We start from the raw sequence: 27,537 nt of genomic DNA, 5'->3' as shown, positions 1-27,537 counted from the left end.
GAATAACTGATACGGTTAAAAGCTTCTGCAGGTGCTGGAGGTGACGAGGGGAGCCAGCGCCACAGTGGAGCTGATATCAGCCCAGGCTCCCACCGATTTCGGGTGGAGGCTGGGCTGTTCTTCCACCGGGTTCCCTCCCAGGGGCGCGGGCAGCGTCAGGTCTCGGCAGGTAAAGCCTAAGGCGGAAGTGACGGGACTGAGCCCGATCCTCTCTGCCTGCTCTCCCCGCAGCCGCCATCTTCCCTCCTCGCCGCGGTGGGGGGAGCCTCAACCACAGGCCTGCCCCGGCGCAGCCCTATCGACCAGGGCTCCGCGCTGAGGGGCGGGGCTACACGCGGATCCGCCCCCTACACGCGCGGGGGTGGTGGCTGGCGGCCATCTTGTTCCCGCTACCGCCTCCTCGGGGGGAGGAAGTGATTTGCGCGGTCGTCGGTGTTTGCGGGGCTGCCTTCGGGGCAAGTGGCAGCGATGAGTGCGGAAGCGGCAGACCGGGAAGCCGCTACGTCCAGCCGGCCTTGCACGCCGCCGCAGACGTCCTGGTTCGAGTTCCTGCTGGAGGAGGCGCTGCTGGAGCAGCACCTGCAGAAGCCCTCTCCCGGTGCGTGTGGCGCGGCCCTGCTGGCGGCCACCTGCTCTCGGCTTTGGACGCGGCCTGGCGTTGCTCCCCGGCTCCTCGCTGGCCCTGGGAACGAACCGCTGTCTCGTTTCCCTACGGGCTCCTTTCCTCACCGCTGCGGCCTGCAGCTCGGCCGCTGCCTCCGCCTTCCCGGGGCCTGCTGCTGGCGCTGCCGGCCGCCCACCGGCGCCGCCTCCCGCCCGCTGGCTTCCCCCTTGGGGAGGCGCCGCGGGGCTTTGCTACCTCGGCGCTGGTTACGCGGTGGCAAACAAGCCCCCGCCCGAAGGGCAGCTCTGGGCACGGAGGGGCCGCCGGAGGGCTTGTGAGGAGGAGTCCGCTGCCGGGGGTTATGCGCTGTGGTACTGCGGGTCTAGGGGGGGGGGCTGCAGGGGGTGAGGCAGGGACGTCGGGCCCAGGGGTCGTGCAGCCACGGCTGTGCAGCGTTAGTTAACGCAACCAACAATGTGTTTTCCTATTGTTACATGAAATTTCTTATTTAATTTCTTCATTTTTCCGTTTTTCCTGTGTGGTAGATGACTTCTCATTTCGCATATGTGAATTTTGTTTGCGGAAATGTTACAAGTTCTTTGTTTTTACAGTGCAAAGTGCTGTTTGTAAAAATCATTACAATTTGCAGCTAGTTTTCTCTCATTGAAGTCTTGCTAGTGCCCAGTACTAGAGTCCTGCTAAAGGTTCAGTTCTGAAATTGCTTTGTCTTCTTAGACCTGGAATGAATAGAAACCTAGTCTGATGGCTTATAAGAAAGTGACAATATTTAAAAGTAGCTGATCTTTTGATGATCAGAAGTGAGAATTGTTTTTTTCAGTACCTGAATTCTACAAGCAGGTGGAAGAAACGAGAACCTGGGACAGTGTTGCTTCTACAAAAAGTAAATTTAAGCATAGTCAGGCTATATCTCTGTGCTTAGATCTTATACTGCTATTTTGCAATTAAAATAATGATTAATACTAGTCTTATGTTTCACAAAGTTCAGTGAGTGTGTAATAGTTATGATTTGGCTTCAGTTTTTCTAAGCAGCTCAAAGATAATGGAGAGACTGTCTTATTGTAAGGGAGAGATTTGGTTGGGGTTTTTTGTTGGGTTTTTTTTTCTTTAAACCAGTCTAAAACTATCTTCTAAATGTATTCGGAAGTACCAGCAGTTGCTTGTAAATATATTTTAAAATACAGAAGAGAATTACAAGTAGATATATATTTTTACAACAGCTGAGTTGTGATTTCAATAGGCAGCATTTATTTTTCTGTAGATGCAAGTACTGAAACATAATTATTACGAAGTAGTAAAAATAAATGTATGAGAGTGTGATTACCATGGTCAAGTAAACTTGAAGGTTAAACAAAGATATGTTATTAGTCTGATTTGAGTCAGCATAAGGAAGATACCCTTTGGAATTAGAATCTGTGAGGTGACAATGTCAGCTGTATAAATGACAATAAGATCCTCTTCATAGCTACAACAAAAAATTAATTTCTGGACTTATGAAGAATTTGAAGAGTGACTGTGTCTTTTGCAGATCCGCCACCTGTACAGCTGATTGTCCAGTTCTTGGAACAAGCTTCAAAACCGTCAGTGAATGAACAGAACCAAGTCCAGCCACCACCTGATAACAAAAGAAACCGCATTTTAAAACTTCTTGCTCTTAAAGTTGCTGCTCATCTGAAGTGGGATTTGGATGTATTAGAGAAAAGGTATAGTCTGTACGTCTTCATGTTGAAATTACTAAACTGAAGTGGCTTGAGATCTTTATTTTAACAGATGGAAATCTGTTTTGCTCCCTCTTCTGACAGCATCTTTCTTACATTGAGTCTTGAGTGTGACAACTGAAATCAAGTTCAGTTTCATCTGTGAGTTAGAAAAGGGTTTTGATAAAGGCAATGCCTCTCAGCAAATCAATACCATTCATAATTTAGAGAGGAAGAATAGTGGGTCTTAGGCAATAAGGTGTGCACATTTAAACTGCATAAAGATGAATTTTAGGTTACAAAATTTGAATTTTAGTGACAAAACTAGCTTAAGCTTCCCTTAAGTTAAGGTTGAAGTTGGAGGTCTTGCTCCAGTTTTGTTGATGTAAAGCACTCCGTTTATCTGTGGCCTAGATCACTGAACTGACTATGATTGAAACAGACAAACTCTACTTTTGCATTTTTTCCTTTGAATTTTCTTAGCCTGAATAATTTCAGCTACTGAATGATCTGATGAGGTATAACAGTTGGGAACTTGTTTACTCTGGCAGTGCTAAGCACATCAGGGAACTGCACTTTAGCAGTGTAAAATCAGTGGGACAATGCTTGCCCCAGCTGTAACTTTCATAGAATTGTTTAGGTTGGAAAGGATCTTTAAGATCATATAGTCCAACTGTTAACCTAGCACTGCCAAGTCCACCACCATGGAGCTGTTGGAGCGAGTCCAGAGGAGGGCCACGAAGCTGGTTGGAGGGATGGAGCACCTCTCCTATGAGGACAGGCTGAAAGAGTTGGGATTGTTCAGCCTGGAGAAGAGAAGGCTCTGGGGAGATCTAATTGCAGCCTTCCAGTACCTGAAGGGGCCTACAGGAAAGATGGTGAGGGACTGTTTATCAGGGAGTGTAGTGACAGGACAAGGGGTAATGGGTTTAAGCTAAAATGGGGTAGATTTAGATTAGGTGTTAGAAAGAAATTCTTTACTGTTAGAGTGGTGAGGCACTGGCACAGGTTGCCCAGAGAGGTTGTGGAGGCCCCATCCCTGGAAGTGCTCAAGGCCAGGTTGGATGAGGCTTTGGGCTACATGGTCTAGTGGAGGGTGTCCCTGCCCGCAGTAGGGGGGTTGGAACTAGATGGTCTTTAAGGTCCCTTCCAACCCAAACCATTCTATGATTCTATTGCTTGTTACTTGGGAGAAGAGACCAACACCCACCTCATTACAGCCTCCTTTCAGGTAGTTGTAGAGAGCGATCAGGTCTCCCCTCAGCCTCCTCTTCTCCAGGCTAAACAACCCCAGTTCCCTCAGCTGCTCCTCATAAGACTTGTGCTCTCTAGACCCTTCACCAGCTTTGTTGCCCTTCTCTGGACACACTCCAGCATGTCAATGTCCTTCTTGTAGTGAGGGGCCCAAAAGTGAACACAGCACTCAAGGTGTGGCCTCACCAGTGCCACGTCCAGGGGGACAATCACTTCCCTAGTCCTGCTGGCCACACCATTTCTGATACAAGCCAGGATGCTGTTGGCCTTCTTGGCCACCTGGGCACACTGCTGGCTCACATTTGGCCACCTATCAACCAGCACCCCCAGGTTCTTTTCTGCCAGGCAGCTTTCCAGTCACTCTTCCCCAAGCCTGTAGCGTTGCATGGGGTTGTTGTGACCCAAGTACAGGACCCAGCACTGAGCCTTGTTGAACTTCATACAGTTGGCCTTGACCCATCGATCCAGCCTGTCCAGACCCCTCTGTAGAGCTTTCCTGTCCTCCAGCAGATCAACACTCCTGCCCAGTTTGGTGTTGTCTGCAAACTTACTGAGGGTGCACTCAATCCCCTTGTCCAGATCACTGATAAAGATATTAAAACATTTGGCTTGCAGACACCTTGGAAGAAGAAAGTGTGGTTTAGGCCCAGCCGGCAGCTGAGCACCACGTGGCTGCTTGCTCTCCCCTCCCCCAGTGGGATGGGGAGGAGAATGGAAAAACAAGGGCACAGCCTCGAGGGTTGGGATAATGGGATAAGGGCAGTTTACTAGGACAGCAAGGGAGAGGGAAACAATCAACAACAGTGCTGATAACAGATATTAATAATGGGTGATAACAGAGAACAATTTATGCCTGACTAGCCCCCCCTTTTATGGTGAGCATGATGTCACATGGTATGGAATTGCCCCCCCCCCCCCAGCTTGGGTCACCTGTCCTGGCTCCTTGTGAAATTAACTCTATCCTTGCCAGAACCAGGACAGAAAGTTCTTCATTAAATAAAAGCTCCATTGACTCCGAGTGTTAAAATGAAAAAAAAAAAAATCATGCTATATTTTCTTATTTCTTTTGAGTTGATCTGAAAATCATATATTCTTTATGATGTTATAAAGAGATTTTTAAATTTCAGACATATTTGGAAAAAACAATATTCCTTCAAATTACTAGTATGGCTTGTTTCTTCCTATATGCTTTTGTTTGTATTTCTCACTTGTATTATACTTTCAGGTTTTTTATAATGTTGTATTTCTCACTTGTACTATAATAATTTTTTTTTTATAATGAGCCATAAAAGGAGTTTGGAATGAGATGTTCTTGGTTTTTACCTATGAAGTTATCTTGCTCTCCCTCCCCCCACAATAATATTTTTGTCATCTGTTAAGCTATGTCATATTTGTCTGCCTTAGTGAAATGTTGTGAGGTGGGATTATGACTTGCCGAAGTACCTTTGCAAGATACTGCACAACTGCAGAGAATGAACCGAAACCTTTATTGTGGTTAGTTGTGCAAATACTGTATGGACAAAAGTATCTGGTATACAATAGAGGTTTTTGTATGTACTTTAGTCGTGAAAGCAGATGTATGTGAATGTGTACAAGAGGGCTTTTTTTTTTCTTTAAGGCTGTTTCCCGTCTTGCAGAGGAAATTTATACTGACATTTATTCATGTTGTATTTTGACAATTAGTACCTTCTTAAAATGCAGGTATAATCCTGATTCAAAAATCAGCCCTACTGTATGACATTATTGGTCTGATTCTGGGTTTTGATTGTTTTGTCCATCTGTGATGTTTTTGTTGAGAACCAATCTGAAGTCATTTCAACTACTAATTTAGCATCTCTAGATAGTAGTTGGAGTTCTTGTTCTGTTAGCTCCTGAAGCCTAAGATTATTCTTAATTAAGAAACATGTTTGTTTTTTAACTGATTATACCCAGAGGTTCAGTCATGGTAGGTGAAAAGGAATAAAATAACAACTTGAGCCCAGCTTTTTTTCTAAAACTCCTGCTGTTATAAACAGTTGAATGATGTTCTACTCTTGCCAATGTAAACAAGATTCCTGGTCCTCACGTAGTAAAAACAGTATTTGTTAGTTTAAAATGATAGTTTGATGACAGACCTGGAGTCTGATATTACACAAAACCTGAAATTCGTTAAACAGGAATTCTGCCTCTAGTAGCTGCAAGTGTAGTTTCACTGGTTGTTTTCAGTGCTAGTTGCAAAGAATGCAAATTTTTCACAAGATCAAAGGTACTTTGGCAGTAGCTGATCACTTCTAATTTCAAAAAATGTCTAAATAGCAGTAGTGTTTCAGTTGTGTTAAATTTTACCTGAAAAGCTTGGAGTGATGCAGTCTAGCCTGCATGCCGCCTTATTTTATCAAGGCAGGTTCTGTCCCAGCCAATGTATGTTTTATGTAATACAGCTTACAGTGTTCTATTCCAGTTCCTAATCTTAACTTTCACTGTTTGCTAATGGATGCTGCAGAAAGGGAGATAAGCCATAATAGCACAGAGAAATACTCCCTTTGCGTGAGTGAAACTCCATTTGCAATGGAAAGGTGGCTGTTTACTTTCTGGAAGTATGATCTGGGAATACTTTGAAAAGAGTTTGTTATTAGTTGGAGCCTGCTGTTATAGGTGACTGGGTTATTCTGGGGATGTGTCTGTGTGGACTAATGCAGCAGTGCATTGTAGTAGTTTGGCTGTCAGGGCAACCTTCAACTTTGGCTTAGTTTATTCTGCTAATACTGGCAGCTGCTTTATATACCTGATCTAGAATGCCATCTGATACAGAGCATTTCATTATGCTAAATAAACATACTACCCTTACTTCCATGGGATGTTAAGTAATAATAGAGTACTTAGTAGTAGTGTATATTATTGAAACATTCCAGAAGTAGAATTACTATATGAAGTATCTGATTCTCTTTTTTTTTAATAGTTTGTCTGTTCCTGTATTGAACATGCTACTGAATGAACTCCTGTGTATCAGCAAAGTTCCCCCAGGAACTAAACATGTGGATGTAGACCTGTCCAGTTTACCCCCAACCACTGCAATGGCAATACTACTCTACAACAGATGGTAAACTAAGGCAATAATCTTAAAATCATGATAGAACAAAGCAATATTTTCTTCTGTCTATATACTTGAACATAGAAGGAAAAAGAATCTCGAATTAATACTAATTTTGTGATCTGTAGGTAGGTTATAGTGAGGGGCTGAGTCTGAAAAGCTATTCTACAGCTGGTTTTGTTCCCTAAAAAAATAGTCAAGGTAGTGGTTTGAACTGTCACCTTATAAAGATAAAAATCTTTGTCTTTTAGCTTTTTATGGACATAAGAGCATTTCTTCAATACTAGATGTGCTTTTGAGAAGATGTATTCTAATGGGATAATGTATCTGAAACAATAAACGTATTTTTAAGAGACGTGTAATCTGCTTATTACATTTCTGAGGCTAATACCATTCTTTGCTTATTTTTCCCCTATGTAGGGCCATAAGGACCATCGTTCAAAGTAGTTTTCCTGTAAAGCAAGCGAAACCTGGTCCACCTCAGTTAAATGTGTAAGTTACAGGCATAATTCATTTGAACTTCATGTGTATTTTGTAATCAGAAAATTAATTTCTAAGTGTATTAAATAATGTTAATAACATACAGTTGCTTAAAATGGCTAATTGTCGCATAGAGAACTTGTATTTATTTCAAGTATATTCTTATTATCCTGTCAGACATGCTTGATACAGACATTTTTTTCTGTCGTTCCACTCTTCTAATATGTTATAATCTCTGTGACTTTGTAGAGGCATGAAAAATCATGGGAGAAAGGGAGATGGCAATTTGCCTAGGCAGAATGTTTATTTTCTAGTTTAAGCAGGGTATGTTTCTTGCATCCTGTTTTAACTTACGGTAGCTTACTTAATAACAGTTGGTTTATTACAGCAATTTGCCACGTTACGTATGAAGTAATAATGAAGTATTTTTGTTTGCTTCATTAGGCAATAAATTGTAATTTAAAGTCAGTATTCATTTTGCATTCCAAAAATTATGTGGCTTTAGTTACAACCTGTCTTTGGAATTGACTTTTATGTTATAAATTTCTCTGATAAAGCTGGGAGTATCTTAGTGGTACTTTTCATGTGGTTTATGTTAATTTTATACTCTAGTATTTGGCCATACTTGTTTGAGAGAGTCTGTTAAATATGTTGATTAAAAATAATACTCCTCTTCCTCCTTTTACTATAGATCTTGTATTGTCCTATATGTTTCAGAGTCTGATCTTGAATAAAAAAATTAAAAATACTTTTAATTTTTACATAAAGACGTTAACACACTTCTGCCCTGACACATGCTCAGGAAGATTTAAATAGTGAAGCTTAAAGAAACTTAAGGCTGTGAAGCTGATTTCTTCATGATAGTTTAGCTAGTATTAACAATCTGATTTTTTTAAAGAAAAAAGCAATGAAAACTTCATAAGTTCTATTTTATTGAGCCACATTCTCATCCAAAACTATCTTTTCATAATATAATTCTGTTTTTCAGATACTGGTAGATAAGAACAGTCAGTGATCCTGCATAATGATGTTTAAAATGTAATTAAGCAAAACTTACTATGAATGACTTGTTGTGGTCTAGAATATGAAGTAAAGTAACATGCAAGTTTGCTTTATAATTGACATCTTGACCTCTTCTCTGTATTTTCCAGGATGAACCAGATGCAGCAAGAAAAGGAACTAACTGAAAATATTTTGAAAGTGGTGAGGCTTTTTTCCCCCCGTCTTATTTTTGCTTGAATTGACATGTAAATATGAATGGACAGGAAATAAACAATTGCATTACAGTTTTGTTGGGTTCAAAATATGAACCCATATTTGCCACTTTATAGTATTTGCTACAGTTCTGCTGTGTGCATTTTGGACAGTGTTGTCACTGCACGTAGTATGGAATTTGTTTTGTGATTGAAGTGTTCTTTCATCAGCCCATCCATGGAGCCATATGAATTGAGCAAGTCTCTACACAACCAGTATGTAATTAGTAATTAAGACCATACCATGCTTGAGCTGCAAAATTCAACACTTAAAATGTTTTGGGTTTTTTTAAGTATTTAGTGGCTGAGTGTTTTCTGTACATAGCTTTCAACAGAATGCTAGTTATGCCTAAAGAATTTCCCTTTGAGAGCAGCAGGAAAGAGGAAGAATAAACCCTCTACTTCCATAAGTAGCCTAGCTCATTTTCCTACTCTTGTACTACTTGGAATCAGTTAAAGAATTTGTATTACAGATTTTCTACAATTTTTTTTACTTTTTCATATTGTTTCGAATAGATGAGCATGAACGATGTTTAACTGTTCTACCAATTCATCAAAATTTTTGAAAAAATCTTGATGTTCACATAGAAGCTGGTTTTGTTTCAGCTATGAAATAACTTAAAATTTACAATTTGACTGTTGCATAACTTAATGCTCCAAAAATGGATAAGAAGGTGTAGGTGAAACAGAGAAATGTTTTGTTTCAATTGGAAGTTAGGGTTTGATCCTGTTTCTCTGAGTACCTGAAACTGAAGTAGAAGTCACAAATTTCTTTATTGTACAAGAAATACAGGAGCAGATTCTACATAGCAATAAGACAGGTGTAAAGGATGTGGGTTTTTTACTATCCTTTTACTGTACCGTTACATTTCTAGTGTTAATTTAAACCCAAAGCTAAACTCAAACCCAAAAGGTTAATTTTTTCAATGCATTTGAACTATTACAGCTGAAAGAGCAGGCCGCTGATTCCATCCTGGTCCTAGAAGGAGCACTTAAATTAAACAAAGATCTTTATGTCCACACTATAAGAACTCTGGATTTATTAGCCATGGAGCCTGGTATGGTGAATGGAGAAACAGAGAGTTCCACAGCTGGACTGAAAATCAGTGCAGAGGAGATACAGTGTCAGGTAGCTTACATTCTATACTAAAGCTTTCAATTTATATTTTTCTTCAGACAAAGGGTTAAGTAATATTTTTGAGATAAATTGCAGTATTTTTCTATTAGTATTTCCTGTGTTCTTTTTTTAATGCAATGAGATATTTACTTCATTTTTACATTATTAGAACTTTTTTCAACACTGTAAATACTGCTGCTTCCCCTTACCCCTAACCCCTCACTTTCCCCCCACCTCTGGAATAAACCATTATACGGCAAGGACAGCTTATTGCATTGTTCTTAACGATGATGTGGAAATCCTTCTGTAATTTTGTACTGCCTGTGCAGAATTACTCATACTGAGATCACAGTTAAAGAGGAAACAATTAAAGTATGTGGGGAAAGGTATGCAGTGTATGTCAGTACATTAGATAAAAATAGGAATAGTTTAAAGTATGCGTAAAGTTTGAGCTGAAATACTTAATCTTGTCTTTAAATGTGCTGTTTGCAGGTTTGCTATGACTTGGGTGCAATCTATTTTCAACAAGGATCTACAAATGCAGCTGTTCATGAAAATGCTAAAGAAAAGTTTTTCAAAACAAAGGAGTTGATTGCGAAGGTGAGTTTCATTAGCATGTGTGTTCAACTCTTCTCAGAAAACTTGTCTAAATTATTGCTTCCTTCTTTAGCAATTTAATAACTGTTAATGGAACACATGGTCTTTAAAGAAACTTCATGGGATTTTGACAGCAGTTTTTGTGTTTACACTTTGTGCCTTGTTTGAAATGATATTAATCGGCTGCAATATATCACTGCTTTGTTCTACATTTTGTGATGAATATTGTCTTACACAAATCGTATTGGTGAAGGAAATGCAAGAATAGTATCTCCGGTGCTAATATTGACTGAACAGTACATTCTGTGTCCGTTGTGGTATTTTGATCGTGACGATGTGTTTTTGAGGAAGGTAACCATAGAGCACTTACTATTCTTTTTTTTTATTTAACTTTCCCTTGGAGATCTATGGCCTGACCTTTTAAAAAAATACAATGTTTTAATTTACAGGTAAGGTATGCTTCCTTTTTTGTTTTGCTTCATATTTATATTCCCAAAACTGCAAAAGTCAAATTTTTATTTAAATAAACAAAACCTGATCTAAGCTGTAAAGAGCACATATAAAAGTGTGCTATGAAAAAAGAAGTGTGTACACACACATTCTTTTGTTCTTTTGCTGTTACTTGGGGAAACTGAGTTTCTGTTTGTGTTTCTGAATTAAGCTTATGTTTCATAATATTTTGGCCACTGAGATTTGATTAACTCTTTTCAGAACGGTTCATCATCGCCTCATTTTACCATCGATGAGGAACGGTTAGCTGGGTACTGTCAAGCTTGTGGAGTTCTTACCTCATCTTCTGATGATGCATCTCAACAGGCAACTCCTTATAGTCAAATCCACAGCTGTATGAAATCTGGCAACTATCAGGTAGGGTGCTTAAATAAATGCACATATATTTGAGGGTTTCTTTATCATTCCATGTGGATGATTCCACCTGAACTGATTGGGATTTAAATAAATTTAAGTGTTCTGGTTAGCCATTAACATACTGGTTTAGAACACACGTATATAGGAATATAACATATTCTGATACGTATTAGATTAAAATACCTTGGATTCCATACAATGTAAATAATTCCTGGTAGCTGATGTGTGAAATTTTCAGGTAGAATCTAATTCTTTGGGTTTCAGGGAATGTTGCTGCTGAGATGTGCAAGTTTGGTTTTTTTCAATTGATTCTCTGATGCTAGAGAACGGTTTTGTTGTTTGGTCCCTTTCTGGTTGTTTAATGAGTTCTAGTGTTACATACAGGTGCAAGCTGCTTCTATTAGCTTGATCTTTTTTACCAGAAAAAAATTATTTTATCTGTATCTTTTGCATTATCTATTGACTATTCCAACTGTGTTTGTGTTACAGGACGTAGTGAAGATATTCCTTGAAGATAATCTAACCCTCAGTTTACCTGTTCAGTTCAGGCAATCGGTGCTGAGAGAACTCTTCCAAAAAGCTCAACAGGGGTGAGACGTCAAATAATGATCTGTTCAATGATGATGAAAAGTAATTTTCATGAGTTTTATGTTTTTCATGGAAAGTATACAAAATCTTCTAACAGTGGATTACTGTCATCTAAGAAACTTCAGCCTTTATTTCTGTTAGCAATAGTCTAACCTGCATGTTCCAACTAAGGAGTTACATTGGGATGTTATCTCACTGGCCATAGATGGGGGAAAAGTTAATGAATATTAACACCACTTTATTGTTTTTTGTTTTGTTCTTTTTTAATTTATGTAAGAGTCATAATTGATCATATACATGTGTGTATTTATATATATAAAATTTATAACTAAGTTAATGCCTCTTTAGAGGTCTTCTAAAACTTGAAGTCAAAGCTGGTCAGGCTAACCATACTAAGCGGTAATATTGTAGGAGATTTGTACTGTGTTAGAAACACTGACAGCGTAGTGATCTGTGAGGAGGAGCCTTGTGCACTGCTGAACTAGCCCCGGGCTGAAGGATTAGTATGGTACGTTTATAATGAGAAAAAATGTGTATAATAAGCAGAGAGAATTAGGCACATTATAAGGGCAGCTTGTGGATGACTCTCAACTGAGAAATGCTGAGCATGTGGCCGCATCCAAAATTCAACCTTCTGTGGAGCTTAGGCACTTGAATCAGGGCTGTATGGAAAGCATCTCCATATGAACATGATGATAGTAATTCTTCTCCGAAGGGAAGATGCCTACAGGTATTTCAGTTGAAATGAGAGGGGCTCAGTTTTACAAACGCATGTATGAGGAAAAGGTAGTATGGATAGTGACAGCCTCTTGGGTAAGAGCTTAGTAGTTACTGAATTCAGCTTTCACTTCAGCCAGAGAGGAGTCAAATAACCATCTCTTAGAAGAGGATCTTGGAGGCTGTAGCGTAGCACTGTGTAGAGGCATTTTCATCTCTGATATGGCTGATACGGAGCACCTTCAGTGGTGAGTACTAGACAGAGGAGGATGGAGTAGCATGACTTTAAGGCGCACAGAGAAAGGTTAGGAGAAGGAAGCCATAGGTTCTGGTTATTTGTTTTGATTTTTGTCCAAGGATTGTGTAATCTGAGATGTGTAGATACTCCTGAAGTCTTTTGGGCTCTCAGTCATGCTCAGGGCATGCTTGCCAAGAGGTGATGCACCTTTGTGTCAGTCACACTGCTCTAATTGGAGTTCCAGTGGTGCTCAGGCTGAATGAAGTCTGTGTGTGGAACAGAGCTGTGGGCAGGGAGGGAATTTTCTTTTTTTTAAAAAAGTGAGGTCCTGAGTAAACTTAACTAGATCCTGAGTAAAGTTTTTTTCAGAGTGCAGTCTTGGACACAGGCATGTGCTCCAACCTTGGCAACTGGAGCTTTGCTGTGATATCAACTCTGTGTTTGTCAGAGAAGTTCTGTGATCTTTGGTTTTGTGTTCATGCAGGAATGATGCTTTGGATGAAGTTTGTTTCAAAGTCTGTGTATGCAACACAGTCTGCGATGTATTGCAGGGTCGAACAATTGATATTCAGTTTTGTCAGCTCTTCCTGAAACCCAGCAAAGAGAAAATAGACTTCCTCCTTGAGGTAAGAAATTATCTGAAATGAGAAGGGGAAATGGTATTTAGTGAGCTATCTCTTTCCCCGTATAACCAAATTATTGTTGCAAGTCATGCTCAAATTTTTGAAGCAGAGAAAAATACTTTCTGAAGTAATTTCTTTAACTTTATTCAACTTCTTTGCAGTTAGTACAGTTACACCCTATGTAATCAATCTTGCATCTATGTTCATAGCTCTGTTTCTATCTGTTGGGAAGGGACCAATGTTGACCTGTTGCATCAGCATGAATTTGAAATTGTTGCGATTCCTGACATCATTAAATTATATACAAATATTGTTGAATATTTGTTTTCAAGGAACAAAGAAACAAATTTTCCAAGACAGATATATCAGAAAAAGAAGTATCTGTTGAGGAGGACCGCTTTCCCTTACCAGCATTGTTGTAAAAGTTAGCATGTTGTGAAATGATCCTGAGTTACTGTATGTGTGAGACTTAAACTGTTGCCCTCAATGAAGCTTTTTAGAAAACTGTTACTGCTCAGCTCAAACTAAACTTAACTCCTTTTGTTGCTTTGCTGTTATTTTTGTAGCATCTTTGCTTAATTTCAGCCTTGTCTTTTGCTTGTCTCTTCAAGCACGTGGCAAAAATTGACTGACAGTACTCTACTTCATGAAGAGCAAGCAAAAGCTGTTCCATCAGCTGCTCATATTAGGACTTAAATGTTTCTCAAATCATTTCTTGCAAGCTGGCAATTAAATGCAACTAGTTACCTTTCAACTACTGCTTTTTGTTTTTTTAAACTGTTAGTCCTACTGAATCTTACGGTTTTGCACTTACAAATGCTGGTTCATTTTTAAAGTCATGTGAAATAACTTTGTTATGTACTTAATGATCTTGTGAGGCTGGCTGATACTGTGGCACTCAGCATCAGCCCCCCTGAATGTCAGATGTATAGGAAAATGGAATGTGACTCGTGTCTGAGGGAAGATTACAGTTGTCTGAAACAGCCTGTCTTGTGTACAGGTTCAAGGAAACTCTGATCCATCTGTGATGGCTACAATGTTTATCAGCTAATTTTGTTGCCTCCCTTGAGAGAGGGGCTTACTGTCTGGTACTAATTGCGAGTCACAAAACTGGGCAGTAACACTGTAACTTCAACATCTTCAGAGTTCTAGGGGGGCTGCTTAATTATTTACTGCTTTCTTTCCCAGGTTTGTTCAAGATCAATAAACTTGGAAAATGCTTCTGAAGCACTGAAGAGAAAAATGGCAGCATTTCTCAAGTATGTACCTGTATTAAGATAACATGAATTTACACTTTATAAGCAATGTAATATAGCACAATAAATGTTTTGAGAACTTATAACTGGAAAAATAAGCAGCTTCTTCCTGTTCATGTATTAATTTTTTTATTTGTTTAGAAACTTGTGTTTGGGTTTGGAAGATCTTCAGCTTGTCTTCATGATTTCATCTCATGAGCTGTTCATAAAACTGCTGAAAGATGATGAACGGAAGCTGCTCATTGATCAAATGCGGAAGAGATCTCCTCGAATCAACCTGTGCACAAAACCTGTAACTTCTTTTTATGATATTCCAGGTAATTTTCACAGCATTTCCATTAACTTACGCAGGCAGTTACCTGTTTCCATCCTTGAGGTTATTATGTGCAGGTCTGTTCTTAGAAAAAGTTTAGAGAGAATGTTTGCAGAGAGAATACTTCCCGTTTTTAGTTGGTGAATGCCCTTCTTCAAGAAAATGACTGTTATTTGCTTGTATCTCATATAATAGATATGCTCAAATGAATGTGTCCTAGTTGACCAAATGAAAGAGAGGTGTGGCCGTTGGTTTAAATCTGGCTGTGCAATGAACTGGATCAGGGTACCATCTGGATGAAGTTTTAAACCTACCAAAGTGAAACACAGATCTTTTTGGCCAATTCACTTCCCAGATATAGTTGGCTGGCTGTGCAGCTGCACAAGTCAAAGCTAGCATAAGAGGTGCCACATGGTGACTGGAGCTGGAAAGAACTTACCTTTTCAGCTCTAATACCGAGTCTTGCATTGACTTAAGCCAGTTGTGAAAATGTATATTCTTTTTGTGCAGATCTTGAACCTGTAGCGAGGGTAAGGGAATACTCAGAGCTGCTGGTGTGAGAAAAGGGGACACTGCAAGCAGCCCTTTAAGTCAGGGAGCTGGGAAGCTAGCACAAGGTGTTCATGGGAGGGCATGAAGGGATGTAAGTGGCCTACAAAAGCATCAATGTATCTGCCATTCTTACTGTGTTATGTTTAAAATGTTATATACTAAAGAAATGTAAGCATCTACAGTAAGAAGGAATGTGCTGGAGACCTGATTGCTTCTCTTCTAGCTTCAGCAAGTGTCAATATTGGCCAGCTTGAACATCAGCTCATATTGTCAGTAGATCCTTGGAGGATTCGCCAGATCTTAATTGAGTTGCATGGTATGACTTCAGAACGTCAATTCTGGACAATTTCGAATAAGGTATTTTATTTCACGTGGTCATGAGAGAGTGTAATTCAAGGTTGGTTAGGTATCATACTGCAATGAACAGTAAACATTTTGTCATAGATCCTCAATGTGGTTAATTTTTTTTGTTTGTTTCTTTCTCTACATAATGGTGGTTTAATAAGAATGATGATACATGCCTGAACTCACAGCCTCTATGAAAAGTATTACAACAAAACGTATAACCTTTGCTTTAAGGAATTACTATCACAAGCTTTCCTTGTGAGAAAACAAATTTCTGTAGCTTTTACTTTCAGTGTTCTGACTAATTGGCAATATTATTTTAGTTTAAATTCTTCTCATTAAAAGCAGGAGAGAGGAAGAACTTTTTTTAAGTACGGATTTCTTGTCTTTTTTGTTTTTTCCCCTCCCAGTTATTGCATATTGAGACTCTGAACAAAGTAGGGTAGCTAGCCTATTGTACTTCTATATAAGCAATACGTTACTTCTGATGAGATGTAAAAATGAAAGAGCACTTAGACGTCAATCATTTTCATTATTTGTTGGGGTTTTTTTAAATGTTATAACCAGTGATGTGAATTCTAAAACCTATTTCTGTGCAAATGTCCTATGTATTTCTCTCCCAGTGGGAAGTACCAAATGTTTACGGCAATGTTATTTTAGGAATCAAAGACAATCTGACTAGGGATTTGGTCTACATCCTTATGGCAAAGGGATTACACTGCTGTGCAATTAAGGTGAGCGAGCCATCTGAAGTTACTGGTGAGTTAGTTTGGGCAGTTGAATTTCAACTAATTGAAAATACAGAAGGCTCTTTATGAGAAAAAGAATTGAAAAACTGGTAGGTGAGGGAGTCATAGTAACAAGCTCCGTGTCTCATATAATGGTTAAATATTTGTCTCACAATGTGCCATCAGTAGAGCAGGGATAATGGCTTTCCAGTGAGTTGGGCCTGGAGATAATCAAAACTTGCTATGAATGAAGTTATGATATAGTAAATCACATTGCATCTAAACCCAGTGGTGATTTGACTTGCTGATATGAATTGCTGTTCTTTTGGCCATTTTACATACAGAATTTATTGGAATGTTATTTTATTTGCTATGTAATTGACAATAGTGTAGTTTGCTAAACTACAAGATAAAACCAAACTGTATCTAATATGCCAGTAGTTACTTCTGGTATGTTTTTGCTCAAACTTCTTGTTTTGTTTGAAAAATCTGGAATTGTTGGAACTGTTAAGCTTAATAGCAAGTCTGAAGAACTCAAAAATGTAAATAGTAATTGTGAGATGCTTGAGCAATGCTAATGATAATGGATCCTGAGGCTGGTTCAGCCAGGATAGAGCTGAACAGCACTTTAACTCTTAGTCTTTTCCCTTACAAATCCATTAGGAACCTTTAACGCATATCCTCTTTATTGCAGGATTTTGTTCATGCAAAACAGCTTTTTGCTGCTTGCTTGGAGCTTGTGACAGAGTTTTCTCCAAAACTCCGTCAAGTCATGCTGAATGAAATGCTACTTTTGGACATTTACACTCATGAAGCTGGAGCTGGTGTTTCTGGAGAACGTCCTCCTTCTGATCTCATAAGCAGAGTCCGAGGGTATTTGGAAATGAGAGTACCTGGTAAGTACATTACTGGCTTCCCTGGGACACAGTAAAAAGCACAAAGCCTGAAAGAAAGCACAAAGCCCAACTCTGTATTGTAAATCTACTCTTTAGGTGTATAATTGGAAAAACAATAGTGAAGTTTGACACTGGTTTTAGTGAGTCTTTAGAGGTTTGGTTAGCTTTTAGAAGCTGGAAGTGAGAACAGCAACATCCTGATGCCTCTACATTGCTAAACACTGGCAGTTTCTGTTTAGTGCCACTTAAAGGACTTGGACAGGATAAACGTGTCTGCATTTTTACCTGAAAAGTTTTGCTAGTTGTTAAGGCAGTCTGCGTGGTTTCACACTGAGGGAGTAACATAGTGCTGTTGTGGTTAGAGGAAGCTGGTGTTGCTCCTAGTTTTCAGAGGTGAAGTCCCTTGTAGGACTAAGCGTCCTGTTTTTCTGTGATAGAAGATATGGAACAGAAACGGCTAGTTACAGGGCAAGGGTTTAGCTTGTTTTCATATAACACTGTGTTTGCTTAACTACTATTTTTTTTTTTGAGAAAAGAACCCCTTTTCTTCCAGATATTCCTCTTCGACAAGTTATAGCTGAAGAATGTGTTGCCTTCCTGTTAAACTGGCGTGAGAATGAGTATTTGACCATGCAAGTTCCATTGCCTCTGGTTCAAACTAATCCCTATGTGAAGGTAATGAGTGCTCAGTCTCAAAGCCTTGTCAGACTGCAATTAACTTTTTCCTGTTGAAGTCTTTTATACCTTTAAAAGCAAGTACGCTTCTGTCTCAAGAGTTGGGTTTTGTGGCTATAATGAACTGTCTGGTGCAGAAGACAGCAGGGCTGAGCAACAAGTGTGTTTGATGGTTGGCAAAAGACATGGAGGCTGTGCTGCAAGAACAAGTAAACCAAACTGCATCTTCATCCTTGTCGACTGCCAACGGAGGTTGATTCCATAAGCTGATGGAAGTCCTATAGCACTTCCATAAAAGACTATCCTCTCACCTGGAACTCAGCCTAGATTCATGTAGGAGGTATGAGAAGTGTACGGATCTCAGGCTTCGTGCGTGGCTGTTGTTCTGTTCCTAAGACACTTGGTTCCTAAATGTGCTGTAACGATTCTGTTTTTGAACCCAACACCATGTTGAATTTCTGGAGACATTCAAGCGCCGCCTTTTTTGAAGCTTTACTTTCAAAATAGCTCTACAGCAATGTTTCTACTTCAGAGTCAGATATTGAAGCTGAATGCAGATCACATTACAGGACAGGGTAGTTTTTGACCTGTGGTGCTTCCATTTTGAGGTTCAACTTTTTCTGTATAGCAGAGGGCGCCAGTTTCAGTTCAGATTAATTATTGTATGAAAGTTAAGGGAGTTCTGGGGAACCAGTCTTTGTAAAAACCATATGGGTTTTAGGTTTTATGCAATATTAAGTAGAGTGTAAAGCTTGTTTTCTGGAGCCTGTAGGAATGAAATATACCCTAAGGAACCTAATAAAGGGAAAAATCCTCTGTTGTTTAATTCTTGTCTTCCAGGGTCCACATCAGTGTTCTCTGCTGCACAGTTTAGTCACATTGCTTTGTAGTTTGTAGCTTAAAATTGTGTAGCCATTTTAAATACCGATATTTCCTTTGCTGTAGTCAATATTCAGAGAAGCTGTAGTTACTGTATTTTTTTCTCTTGCGTTGCATAGCTGGGACAGTTGCTGGCTGCTACATGCAAAGAACTTCCAGGTCCCAAAGAAAGTAGACGGACAGCTAAAGACCTTTGGGAAGTCGTTGTACAAATCTGCAGCGTATCCAACCAGCACAAACGGGGGAACGATGGCAGAGTGAGTTTGATAAAGCACAGGGAGTCTACGCTAGGCATTATGTACAGGTGTGTTTTTCCTAAATTATGTTTAAAGATTGCTTGAATTGTATATTTGACACCATGTTCCCTTCAAGAATTGTCTGGATTCCACTATCGGAGTGGCAGCAGCAGCTAAAGATCTCTACTGAGTGAACAGTGCTCGCTGGCAGTGTTGGGTATTAGTGGTGATGTGTTGACTTTCCTTTTCAGAGAGAGAAAAGGAGTGTGTAGGATTTGGGTCAACATACAGACACCAAAGCACGTGTGCCTGTGCTCCCATTATAATCAGTGTAGATCTTCCAGGAAAGGTAATGGCATCTAGAGAGCACTTTAGCTGACCAACTGGAAATGTCTGCTTTACATTGAATAGAATTGCTCTGCAGAATCCTTTGACTGTATCAGTGAACTACTTTAACTGTATTAAACGCTTAGCTCACAGCATAGGTGTCTACACTTAGCTTTAGGTGTCTGAATCTAAAGCTAGATGTTATTCAGTCTTGAAATGTAATTCTCGTTCAGCTGAGCCCCTGGGAAGAGCGAAAGGAAGACAATATTGCTGACTGGAGTAATTTCACTATCGGTTACCTAACCTCTGCCAGCCTTAGCCTAACTCTGGTTGGTTGATTCAGGACTTTCTGATTTTTCCACACAGTAAATCTTTTCAGCTTGTTCTTAAGTCCAAGCTTGATTAGAAGTTGCCTATTACGGTAAATTCTGGAATGTATGATTATATCAAACAGCTTTCCATGTTGAAAAATGGGAAAAGGTGCCCTTGTCAAACTATTGACTTATTTCTTGGCCTTTCTTGAGCGAATCTGGTTAATGTGTGCCTAAAGGCCAGCTGCTTTTGTTCATGCTGCTGTGGGATGGGCGGAAGAGAGGGTATGTGCTTGCTGTGGGTTTCAGTTGTATACTCTGGCAACGAAAAGGAAGCAGTACAGATGTACTCTAGGATACTGAACCTTTTCCAGTCCCTCTGATTCAAACAGTAAAGGGCAGTGACCCTGATGTAATTATGGAAAAGAAGCAATAAAATCTTTTCCAAACAGGCTATGCTTGTCTGGATTGTCTTATAGTGACAATTTCTGATGTGACATGACAAGGAAATCAATGTGCATTATAAATGATCACTGCGTACCTTCTTCTGTAAGCCTGTAGGTTATTGTTGCAATCCTGGCTTAGAGAATTACAGTACGGTTCAATTGCTTTCCCTTTTAGAGTCAATGATTGACTTAGTACCAAGTCAATTTTTCATGCCTTTGATAGCTTGATGGAATAACAGATACATCTTATTTAAGCTGTTTTAAATGTAAAAGTAAAACTGCATTAAAAGTCAATGACCTGCTTGAGTGTTTTCACTTACATACCCTGCATTTGTAAACTTAGAGGTGACAGAGCATTTTGGTGGGTGAAGAATTTGCTTTACTGATTCTTGTTTCCAGTGTATTAAGTTTGCATATATCCTTTGCTGTGGACAATTACTTACATGGGTATCTGTGTCCCTAATTTAGGAGTGAATTGCTGTCCTTCATCAAAAAGCTTCGGGTAAGTTGTAGTCGTCTTGAGAATGTGTTTGCAACCAGGACTTTCTTTTGGTATCATATTTTTCTGGATTTTTTCCTGTTAAATTTAGAACATCTGATAGCTGTACAGGTGTTTTATATGGCTGAAGAACTTCTCAGCTTGCTATACCTGCCATATAGCAATTGGGAATAGCTTGTAAAAAAACCAAAAAAACAGATCCTGAATCCTGACAGCAGAGATCTGTTAACATTAGGAGTATATTTTATTGCAGCTATTGTGAAGTTAATTTTATTGCAGCTATCACAAAGCAAAGCATTCCTTTTGAAGGGAGAAGGAAGCTGCTACTTGCATTGTAACTAAGCAGAAGTAAGAGGAAGGGAAATTGTTTTATTATAGCTTGTGGGTTTGTAAATGCATAGAAAGTTGTCATATACCTAGCTTAAGTTTAAGGCTAGGCAGTACCCACAGAAAGATGTGTAAAACCTGAGTAAAGTTTATATCCAAGGAGTTATTCAGGAAAATCTGAAGTAATTAAAGACTTCCTACAGAATCTTTCTTGCAGTATTCCTGTGTTGCAGGATTCTCAACAAAATATTGCCCTCTTTCAATAGGAAGTTATAATGATGTCAGAACTTCTTACATAGCTTTAAAACTTAGGGTAAAAAGTGGAGTTTTGTTAGTTCATGGGAATACTCTTTTTCTCTTTTTTTTTTTCTCCTTACAGGAACCATTGGTTTTAACCACAATATTGTCCCTTTTTGTCAAGCTTCACAATGTTCGGGTTAGTATATATCATAAACAACTTACTCGGTTTTCTTTAAATGTTTCTCTTTGTAATTTCTCTTACCATCTTTCTACTCTTAGGAGGATATTGTGAATGATATTGCAGCAGAGCACATTTCCATCTGGCCCTCATCCATCCCCAAGTAAGATCATTAAAAAAATAATTTATAAAATACGTCTTTAAGCAATTGGTTTGGTTCCAGTTACTGTGTATTAGTTGTCATGTGTTAGGGTGGTTTCTGCCACGTAAGGGCATCACCAACCCCCGTTCTGTTTGTGGGCAGATTGCTCTGATTGCACAGAGGTTTTTGCTCCTGATTTGATGGTCCTGATGGAGGTGCAGGTACAAGAAGCTGAGAGGTTTTTAGCTGTGTATTTTACTGAGCTATATGTAACTGTGAACCGTATAATATTTTGATATGAAATAACTAAGATTTTTTGAGGTGTGTTTAGATAATTGCCTAAATATTAAATGACATATGGTATGTATGGATTTGTTCTGACTAGATTGAACTGTATTTTTCCAATGAGGTTTAGAGGCTTTGTGGGGCTAGAACCTCACTGGTTTAGATTCCATATATGGATCAAGAGATGACTCTCGTGAGAGAGTGTGCAATGTTTAGTGTGGTTAACCTGTCTTTAATTGGTCTGATTGAATAGTCTCATTGTTACTGATGTAGACTTCGGTGTATATTATAAGATCAAGCAGTTTTAATTTTACTGGAATTTGGCAGTAGGGTGAGAAAAAACATGTTTTTAAAAATGGAGATTCCACATGAGCTGGGAAAGGCCAGACCATTACCAGCCTTCCTTTCCAAGCTAGTTCCACAAGTTTCCAGAGATGCTGTCTGTGGACTTCTATGCAGATGCTGTGATAAATTTGTAGTGGTTTCAGGTGTTGTCTTCAAACTTCTTGAAACTGAGACCATATATTCTTGCACGGAACCCTTTTATGGTGTCAGCCACAGATAAAGTCCTGGCTTTTTGTCCAAGTCTGTGAAGGGTATAGTTGTTCTGTCAGTCAGATTTACTGTATTGAAACAATTCAACAGTAGTCTTAGTCAACACTAAGTTATTTCCTGGAGTTATTTTTGCCTGACATTTAATGCAAGGTGCTTTGGACTTAAACTAGATGTGATTAAACAGACTGCTGTTTAAAAAAAACCAAAACAATCATTTAGAAATTATTTTTCTTCCTTTTTTTTCCTGTAGTCTTCAGTCAGTGGACTTTGAAGCTGTGGCTGTTACAGTAAAAGAGCTGGTCAGCTATGCATTGACTATTAACGCAAACAACCACTTCTGGTTAATTATTCAGGCAGATATTTATTTTGGTAAGTGAAACCAATGTCTGTTGTTAGCATGTGTGTAGGGGTACCTTGCTTCTCTGAGATTTGCCTGACAATAACCCTCCTTGTATTTCCTCTTATGGAAAGAAGCTTAGGTGATATATCAGTTTAAAAGCTTTAGAAGTGATAGTGTAGGTGACTTAGTCTAAGCCCACAAAGAGACAGAGCTTTCAATGGGTTGTGTGGACTTGCTTGTAGGGTAGGGGAAACTTTGAGTCACTGTTAGCTTCGCTTTTTTAGTGGGTGCAGTTGGTCCTTACGTGGTATAACTATGCAAATCCCTAATATTCGAGTCTTTTATTAAGGGAATGGAAAGTTGTGTGACTAGTGGTTGCTCTTTAAATGTGGAGCTCAGCTCCACTGGAGCAGAAGATGAGCAGAGTAGAGATGATCTGTATTTTATATAGGGGAGTATCTAGGACTTGTAAATGAGGCAGCATGAGCTCCTGATCTGGTGATGGTTATTATGGGAAGCTCTTTCCTCTCGTTCTGTCCTCACTTGCCACTTTCCCAGTACTCCCCCTTGCTCCTCAGCTGAGAGCAGCCAGCAGAATTGGGACATAAAGCGTTTCTCATTCTGGGCACCATGACTTGCACCCAGACAAGTATGGTACTACCTGGTATATGTGCCAGGGAAGGATGTGGCCATAGCCATCCTCAAAGGTAGCTGGGCATTTCTGCCACTTAAATTATCTGTTGAGACCACTCTAGTGAAATTTAGCATTTAAGCCAGGTTGTTCTTTTCTGGCAATAGAACAGGGTATGTGCTGTGCCTCTGCCATCTACTTGCTGGTGCTTTGGCCTATTGCAGGAGGCATGGGTGTATGTTTCCAAATCTCTTTTTTTGGACTGGAAGGAGGTCTGTGGTGTGCAGTGAGATGTAGTGCAGAAATCCTAGCCTGCTGCTTCCAAAGGAGACAAATTGTCTAGAAGATGCTTTGTCACCCTTGGGGTGAGGGGAGGGTTCTTAATCCAGTGTTTAGCGCTGTCACCTTACACATGGGAGAGTGACTGAAGGTTATAAACTGACAGTATTTACAGCTCGTACAAAGTGGAGCAGCACCCCGGAAGGGAGGGTGTTTATGTAGGGAGCCTCAGAAGCTGGTACCTGAAAGAGCAACAGCTGAAGCATTCCTGGCATGTGTCCTCACAGCTTCTGAAACACAGACCTGACAAGCAGACGGCTCTCACCATAGAGCCCCTGACGGCTCTCGTCTTCACGTCAGTTCACTAAGAACTTACTGGGAGTGAAACTCGTGCTGAGCCACGAGAGGTGTGTGGTGGCATCAGCTGGCCCTCTCTAACTCACACTGACCAGACTCCTTCACTACTGCCCACATGCTAAGCTCAGTAAAGGCAAACTTCTTTTTCCACTCTAAGGCTGATGGATTTAAGATCAAATACCTGAAAAGTAAAAAGTAATTCTCAAAAGGCAGAACTTTGCCTGTGTTCCATGTTTTCCTGATTGTGTAGTTTTCTATCACTGTTTTACCACCTCCTGTGTGTGTGTGCTTTTTAAACAATGATATGCAAGTCACTTTCCCAGTAGAATTCAGCTATGAGATAAATGTATCTGAGTAATTCTATAAACAATTGATGTGAGTCTTAGAAAACTGCTGTGTTTACTTTTAAGACCTTATTTTGTTTTTTTCCACTGCAGCAACGAATCAGTACTCAGCTGCCCTTCACTACTATCTACAGGCAGGAGCTGTATGCTCAGACTTCTTTAATAAGATGGTTCCACCAGATGTGTACACAGACCAGGTGAGGTAAAATGTACAAAACCTCTCTTTGGATTCAGCCAGCATCCACATTCTCTGTAGACATAAAACTGCTAAACACGCACACATTCCTGTAGCCTGTACAATTTTCTATCTTAATGCATTTAGGGTTATGAATCCTCATAGATCCCATTTTTCTTTGCTTGTTGCTCAAAGGCAACATCTGAAGCTTCTCCTTTGCTGAAGCACAGACAGCTTTTCTATTCGTTTGTAGAGACTGAGTGTGCAGAGCTGCCAGCTGGGAAAGTGCTGGTACTGGGCTCCAGTGCGGTAGTGAGCAAATGAAAACGGGAAGAGCGCATGCATCACCGTCTGGTGTGGTGATCCCCCAGCTCATCCCTGCAAAGTGAGGCAGTGCAGCAGCACTTGCTCTGCCTCACTGGCGGTGCTGGAGTGCTGACCTGGGCCTCCGCCACTGGAAACGTCCGGCTCCTGCTGTGCTTCTGGTGCTGGTATTGCATGGATGGAGCCTGCTTGCTTACACCCATGGTGCAGATGAGCAGAAATGTGTTGTCTAAACGCTTCTGAAACATTCTCTGCTCTAGCTAACACATTGAGGGGTAGGAGTATGGATGACATTAGTAGTGAGATCCAGACAACGTTGGCTCCTTTTCACACACATGCGCGCACACACACACACGCAACTCTCCACTGTCAGAGCATGCCAGAGGCATGGCACTGTAAGTAGCATATACCTGTGTGCTTTGCAAGTTGGTGTAACAAACGGCTTGTCACTTGCAAGTGGGCTGTGGGTGAAAACCCCTTAATAACTCTGTGTTTTGGGGGGCAATCTTCAATCCCAGCCACAGGGTGTTCTGGTGAAATCTTGCAGCCTCTTTAGCCTTTATCCAGGCGTGTGCCTTGTTCATTAGGAAACCACTGTGTTAGCCACAAGGCTGCATTTCGGTAGGCAGTAGGGAATGGCTGCTTATGACTGTCTGGACCCAGGGGAGGAAGTTATTTACCTACCCTGCCCCATTGCTGCTCCTTTCATGTTCCCGTTCATATGGCAAGTGAGAGCTTCGCATGCTGTCTGGGATCCTGAAAGTTCACAGCCCAATCTAAGCTGTGCCTGTACCAGGCTGCTGCAAAGCAGGAGTGCGGGCTGGGACCACCGCCATGTCACACAGCAGCGCTGCTGTGTTGGCTGTGGTGGGAGAGCTTTTGTCCGTGAGCCCGCTCGCTGTGCTGTTCCCACCCAGGACAGGCCTTTTCTGTGGGCAGCAGGAGGTAACGGTGAAGCTTTTATCAGCCCACAGCTTGGCTCTTAGCAGGAACACAACGCTGTGTCCTGTAGTGCACATCATGCTCCTCTGAAGTCTCCAAACTGACAGAAGCTCAGTTGTTCAGTGGATGTGCTAGAACCAGGAATTATTGGCGGGGTCAGAATAGTTATTTAGCTGCTGCCTTGTATTTAAAAAACATAAGCTGCTGTTCATGTTCTAATACTAGCACTTCAAAACTTGTGTTTTGTTTTTTAACCATTCTGTAGGTGATAAAAAGAATGATCAAGTGTTGTTCTTTACTCAACTGTCACACACAGGTAAGAGGTGAAACATAGCATTAAGTAAAACATTAGTTTATAAATACTTTGATGTTAAAAGGGGAGAAGTTTCTAAAAAGTAAAACTGAACCCAACTTTCCTTTTAAATGCAATCTGCAATAAAATAGATTGTTGCTTCTAGGACATTAAAAGGATCCAAATTAAGGAGTAAACAAACACATACTTGGAAATGTTGTAAAAAGTAGAAACAGTTAGAGGAGGGTTGTCCCATTTTTTCTCTTAGGATATAGATTTGTTATGGTTTGGGGTTTTTTTGGTAGAGTTGAGAGAGGGTACGGTATCTGTGGAGTGGCATTGGGAACCCAGCCTTGTTCTTCATGATACCCACAGGTGGCCACTGCTGGTCAGTGGGATTTTTTGTTCCCCAGGAAGTAGCAAGGATTATAGTAGACTCTGATTGTAAGAGCTATTAAATGCATCTAGAAACCTGGAAGCCAGGTCAGTCCCTGCATACTTGAGTTAAAACCCTTTTTCTTCCTTTTAGCTACTACTCTTTGTTGGTATTTCAGAATGAGCTGTGTATGCTCTCGAAATTCGGGTGCTCAGAACTTGCTTGCTGTGGAAACAAGCACTTGGTGAGGTCTAGAAACAGGGTGGGATTACAGAGGCATTTTGTGGAAGATTTCAGTATTTGGGGAAGGCAGGCTGTGAAAATCACCTGTGAGCCTTTCCTTACAGGTAGCTATTTTATGCCAGTTCCTCAGAGAAGTAGACTATAAAACTGCGTTTAAGGCATTGCAGGAACAAAACAGGTAAATGTTCCAACCAAGCTTATCAATATGTACCCACAATGTATGAATGTGTTAGGTGGTCTAACCTGTATTCTTTCTTTCAGTCATGATGCCATGGATTCTTACTATGAATACATCTGGGATGTCACCATCTTGGAATATTTGACATGTATCCTTTCACTAGAAATCCCACTGCAGAGACCTCATACTGGATGTTCATGGCCAGAAAAAGTCCATTTCCTACCCAAGTGTCTTTTCTTAACTCGCCCTCAGATCTCCACCACAAAAGAGGCGAGACGGACAAGCGGCAGATAGCGGTAAGTTAACACAGGGTGCTTGGGGGGGGTGGGATTTTTCCTCCCTGATGCCATCTTTGAAAAGAATTGCCACTTCCAGTTTTAATTTTGTTGTGTAATTCTTAATAGAGGATGGATACTGATGGAAAGTTGTACTCAGATGGTTGTGGTGTGGCACAGCATTACAGAAAATGCCTTGTAACAAGACAGTTTTACTAGAGTGACTGCTGATAGTGCTGTCTCCTCTTTGGTTTTCAGATAAAAGCCATTGGGCAGACAGAGCTGAATGCCAGTAATCCTGAGGAAGTCTTGCAGCTTGCCGCACAGAGGAGAAAAAAGAAGTTTCTTCAAGCAATGGCAAAACTTTACTTCTAGGCTAATGCTGGAAGAGTATTATAAAATGTGTAAAGTGAAAAAATCTTTCAAGACTTTATTTTTTAAATTCATTTAAATTTTTATACAACATTT

At 40.2% G+C, this 27,537-nt stretch overlaps 1 protein-coding gene across 4 annotated transcripts; it reads left to right on the top strand.

The window, feature by feature from the left end:
- Positions 1 to 340: 340 nt before the first annotated feature.
- Positions 341 to 27,534, top strand: INTS8 (integrator complex subunit 8). 4 transcript variants are annotated; one of them, XM_054815419.1, is made up of 27 exons: positions 342 to 598; positions 2,151 to 2,325; positions 6,512 to 6,652; positions 7,064 to 7,135; positions 8,275 to 8,326; positions 9,323 to 9,505; positions 9,986 to 10,093; positions 10,802 to 10,957; positions 11,447 to 11,547; positions 12,985 to 13,126; positions 14,312 to 14,382; positions 14,521 to 14,696; positions 15,468 to 15,601; positions 16,213 to 16,323; positions 17,012 to 17,213; positions 17,767 to 17,888; positions 18,887 to 19,071; positions 20,556 to 20,589; positions 21,293 to 21,349; positions 21,433 to 21,494; positions 22,564 to 22,682; positions 24,358 to 24,461; positions 25,971 to 26,021; positions 26,721 to 26,794; positions 26,878 to 26,942; positions 27,047 to 27,090; positions 27,328 to 27,534. In XM_054815419.1, exons 1-27 carry the CDS (start codon positions 469 to 471, stop codon positions 27,442 to 27,444), a joined length of 2,988 nt encoding a protein of 995 aa, XP_054671394.1. In that variant the 5' UTR covers positions 342 to 468; the 3' UTR covers positions 27,445 to 27,534. The 4 variants fall into 4 exon arrangements, 3 of the variants coding, with proteins under 3 accessions (XP_054671395.1, XP_054671394.1, XP_054671396.1); XM_054815421.1 differs by lacking the exon at positions 342 to 598 and adding an exon at positions 1,065 to 1,505; XM_054815420.1 differs by lacking the exons at positions 26,721 to 26,794; positions 26,878 to 26,942; positions 27,047 to 27,090; positions 27,328 to 27,534 and adding an exon at positions 26,527 to 26,714 and having other exon boundaries at positions 341 to 598.
- The last annotated feature ends 3 nt before the right edge of the window (positions 27,535 to 27,537 follow it).

The sequence above is a fragment of the Grus americana genome, chromosome 2 (genome assembly GCF_028858705.1).
Source record: "Grus americana isolate bGruAme1 chromosome 2, bGruAme1.mat, whole genome shotgun sequence".
NCBI classification, from domain to species: domain Eukaryota; kingdom Metazoa; phylum Chordata; class Aves; order Gruiformes; family Gruidae; genus Grus; species Grus americana.
This window is presented reverse-complemented; position numbering and strand designations above follow the sequence as displayed.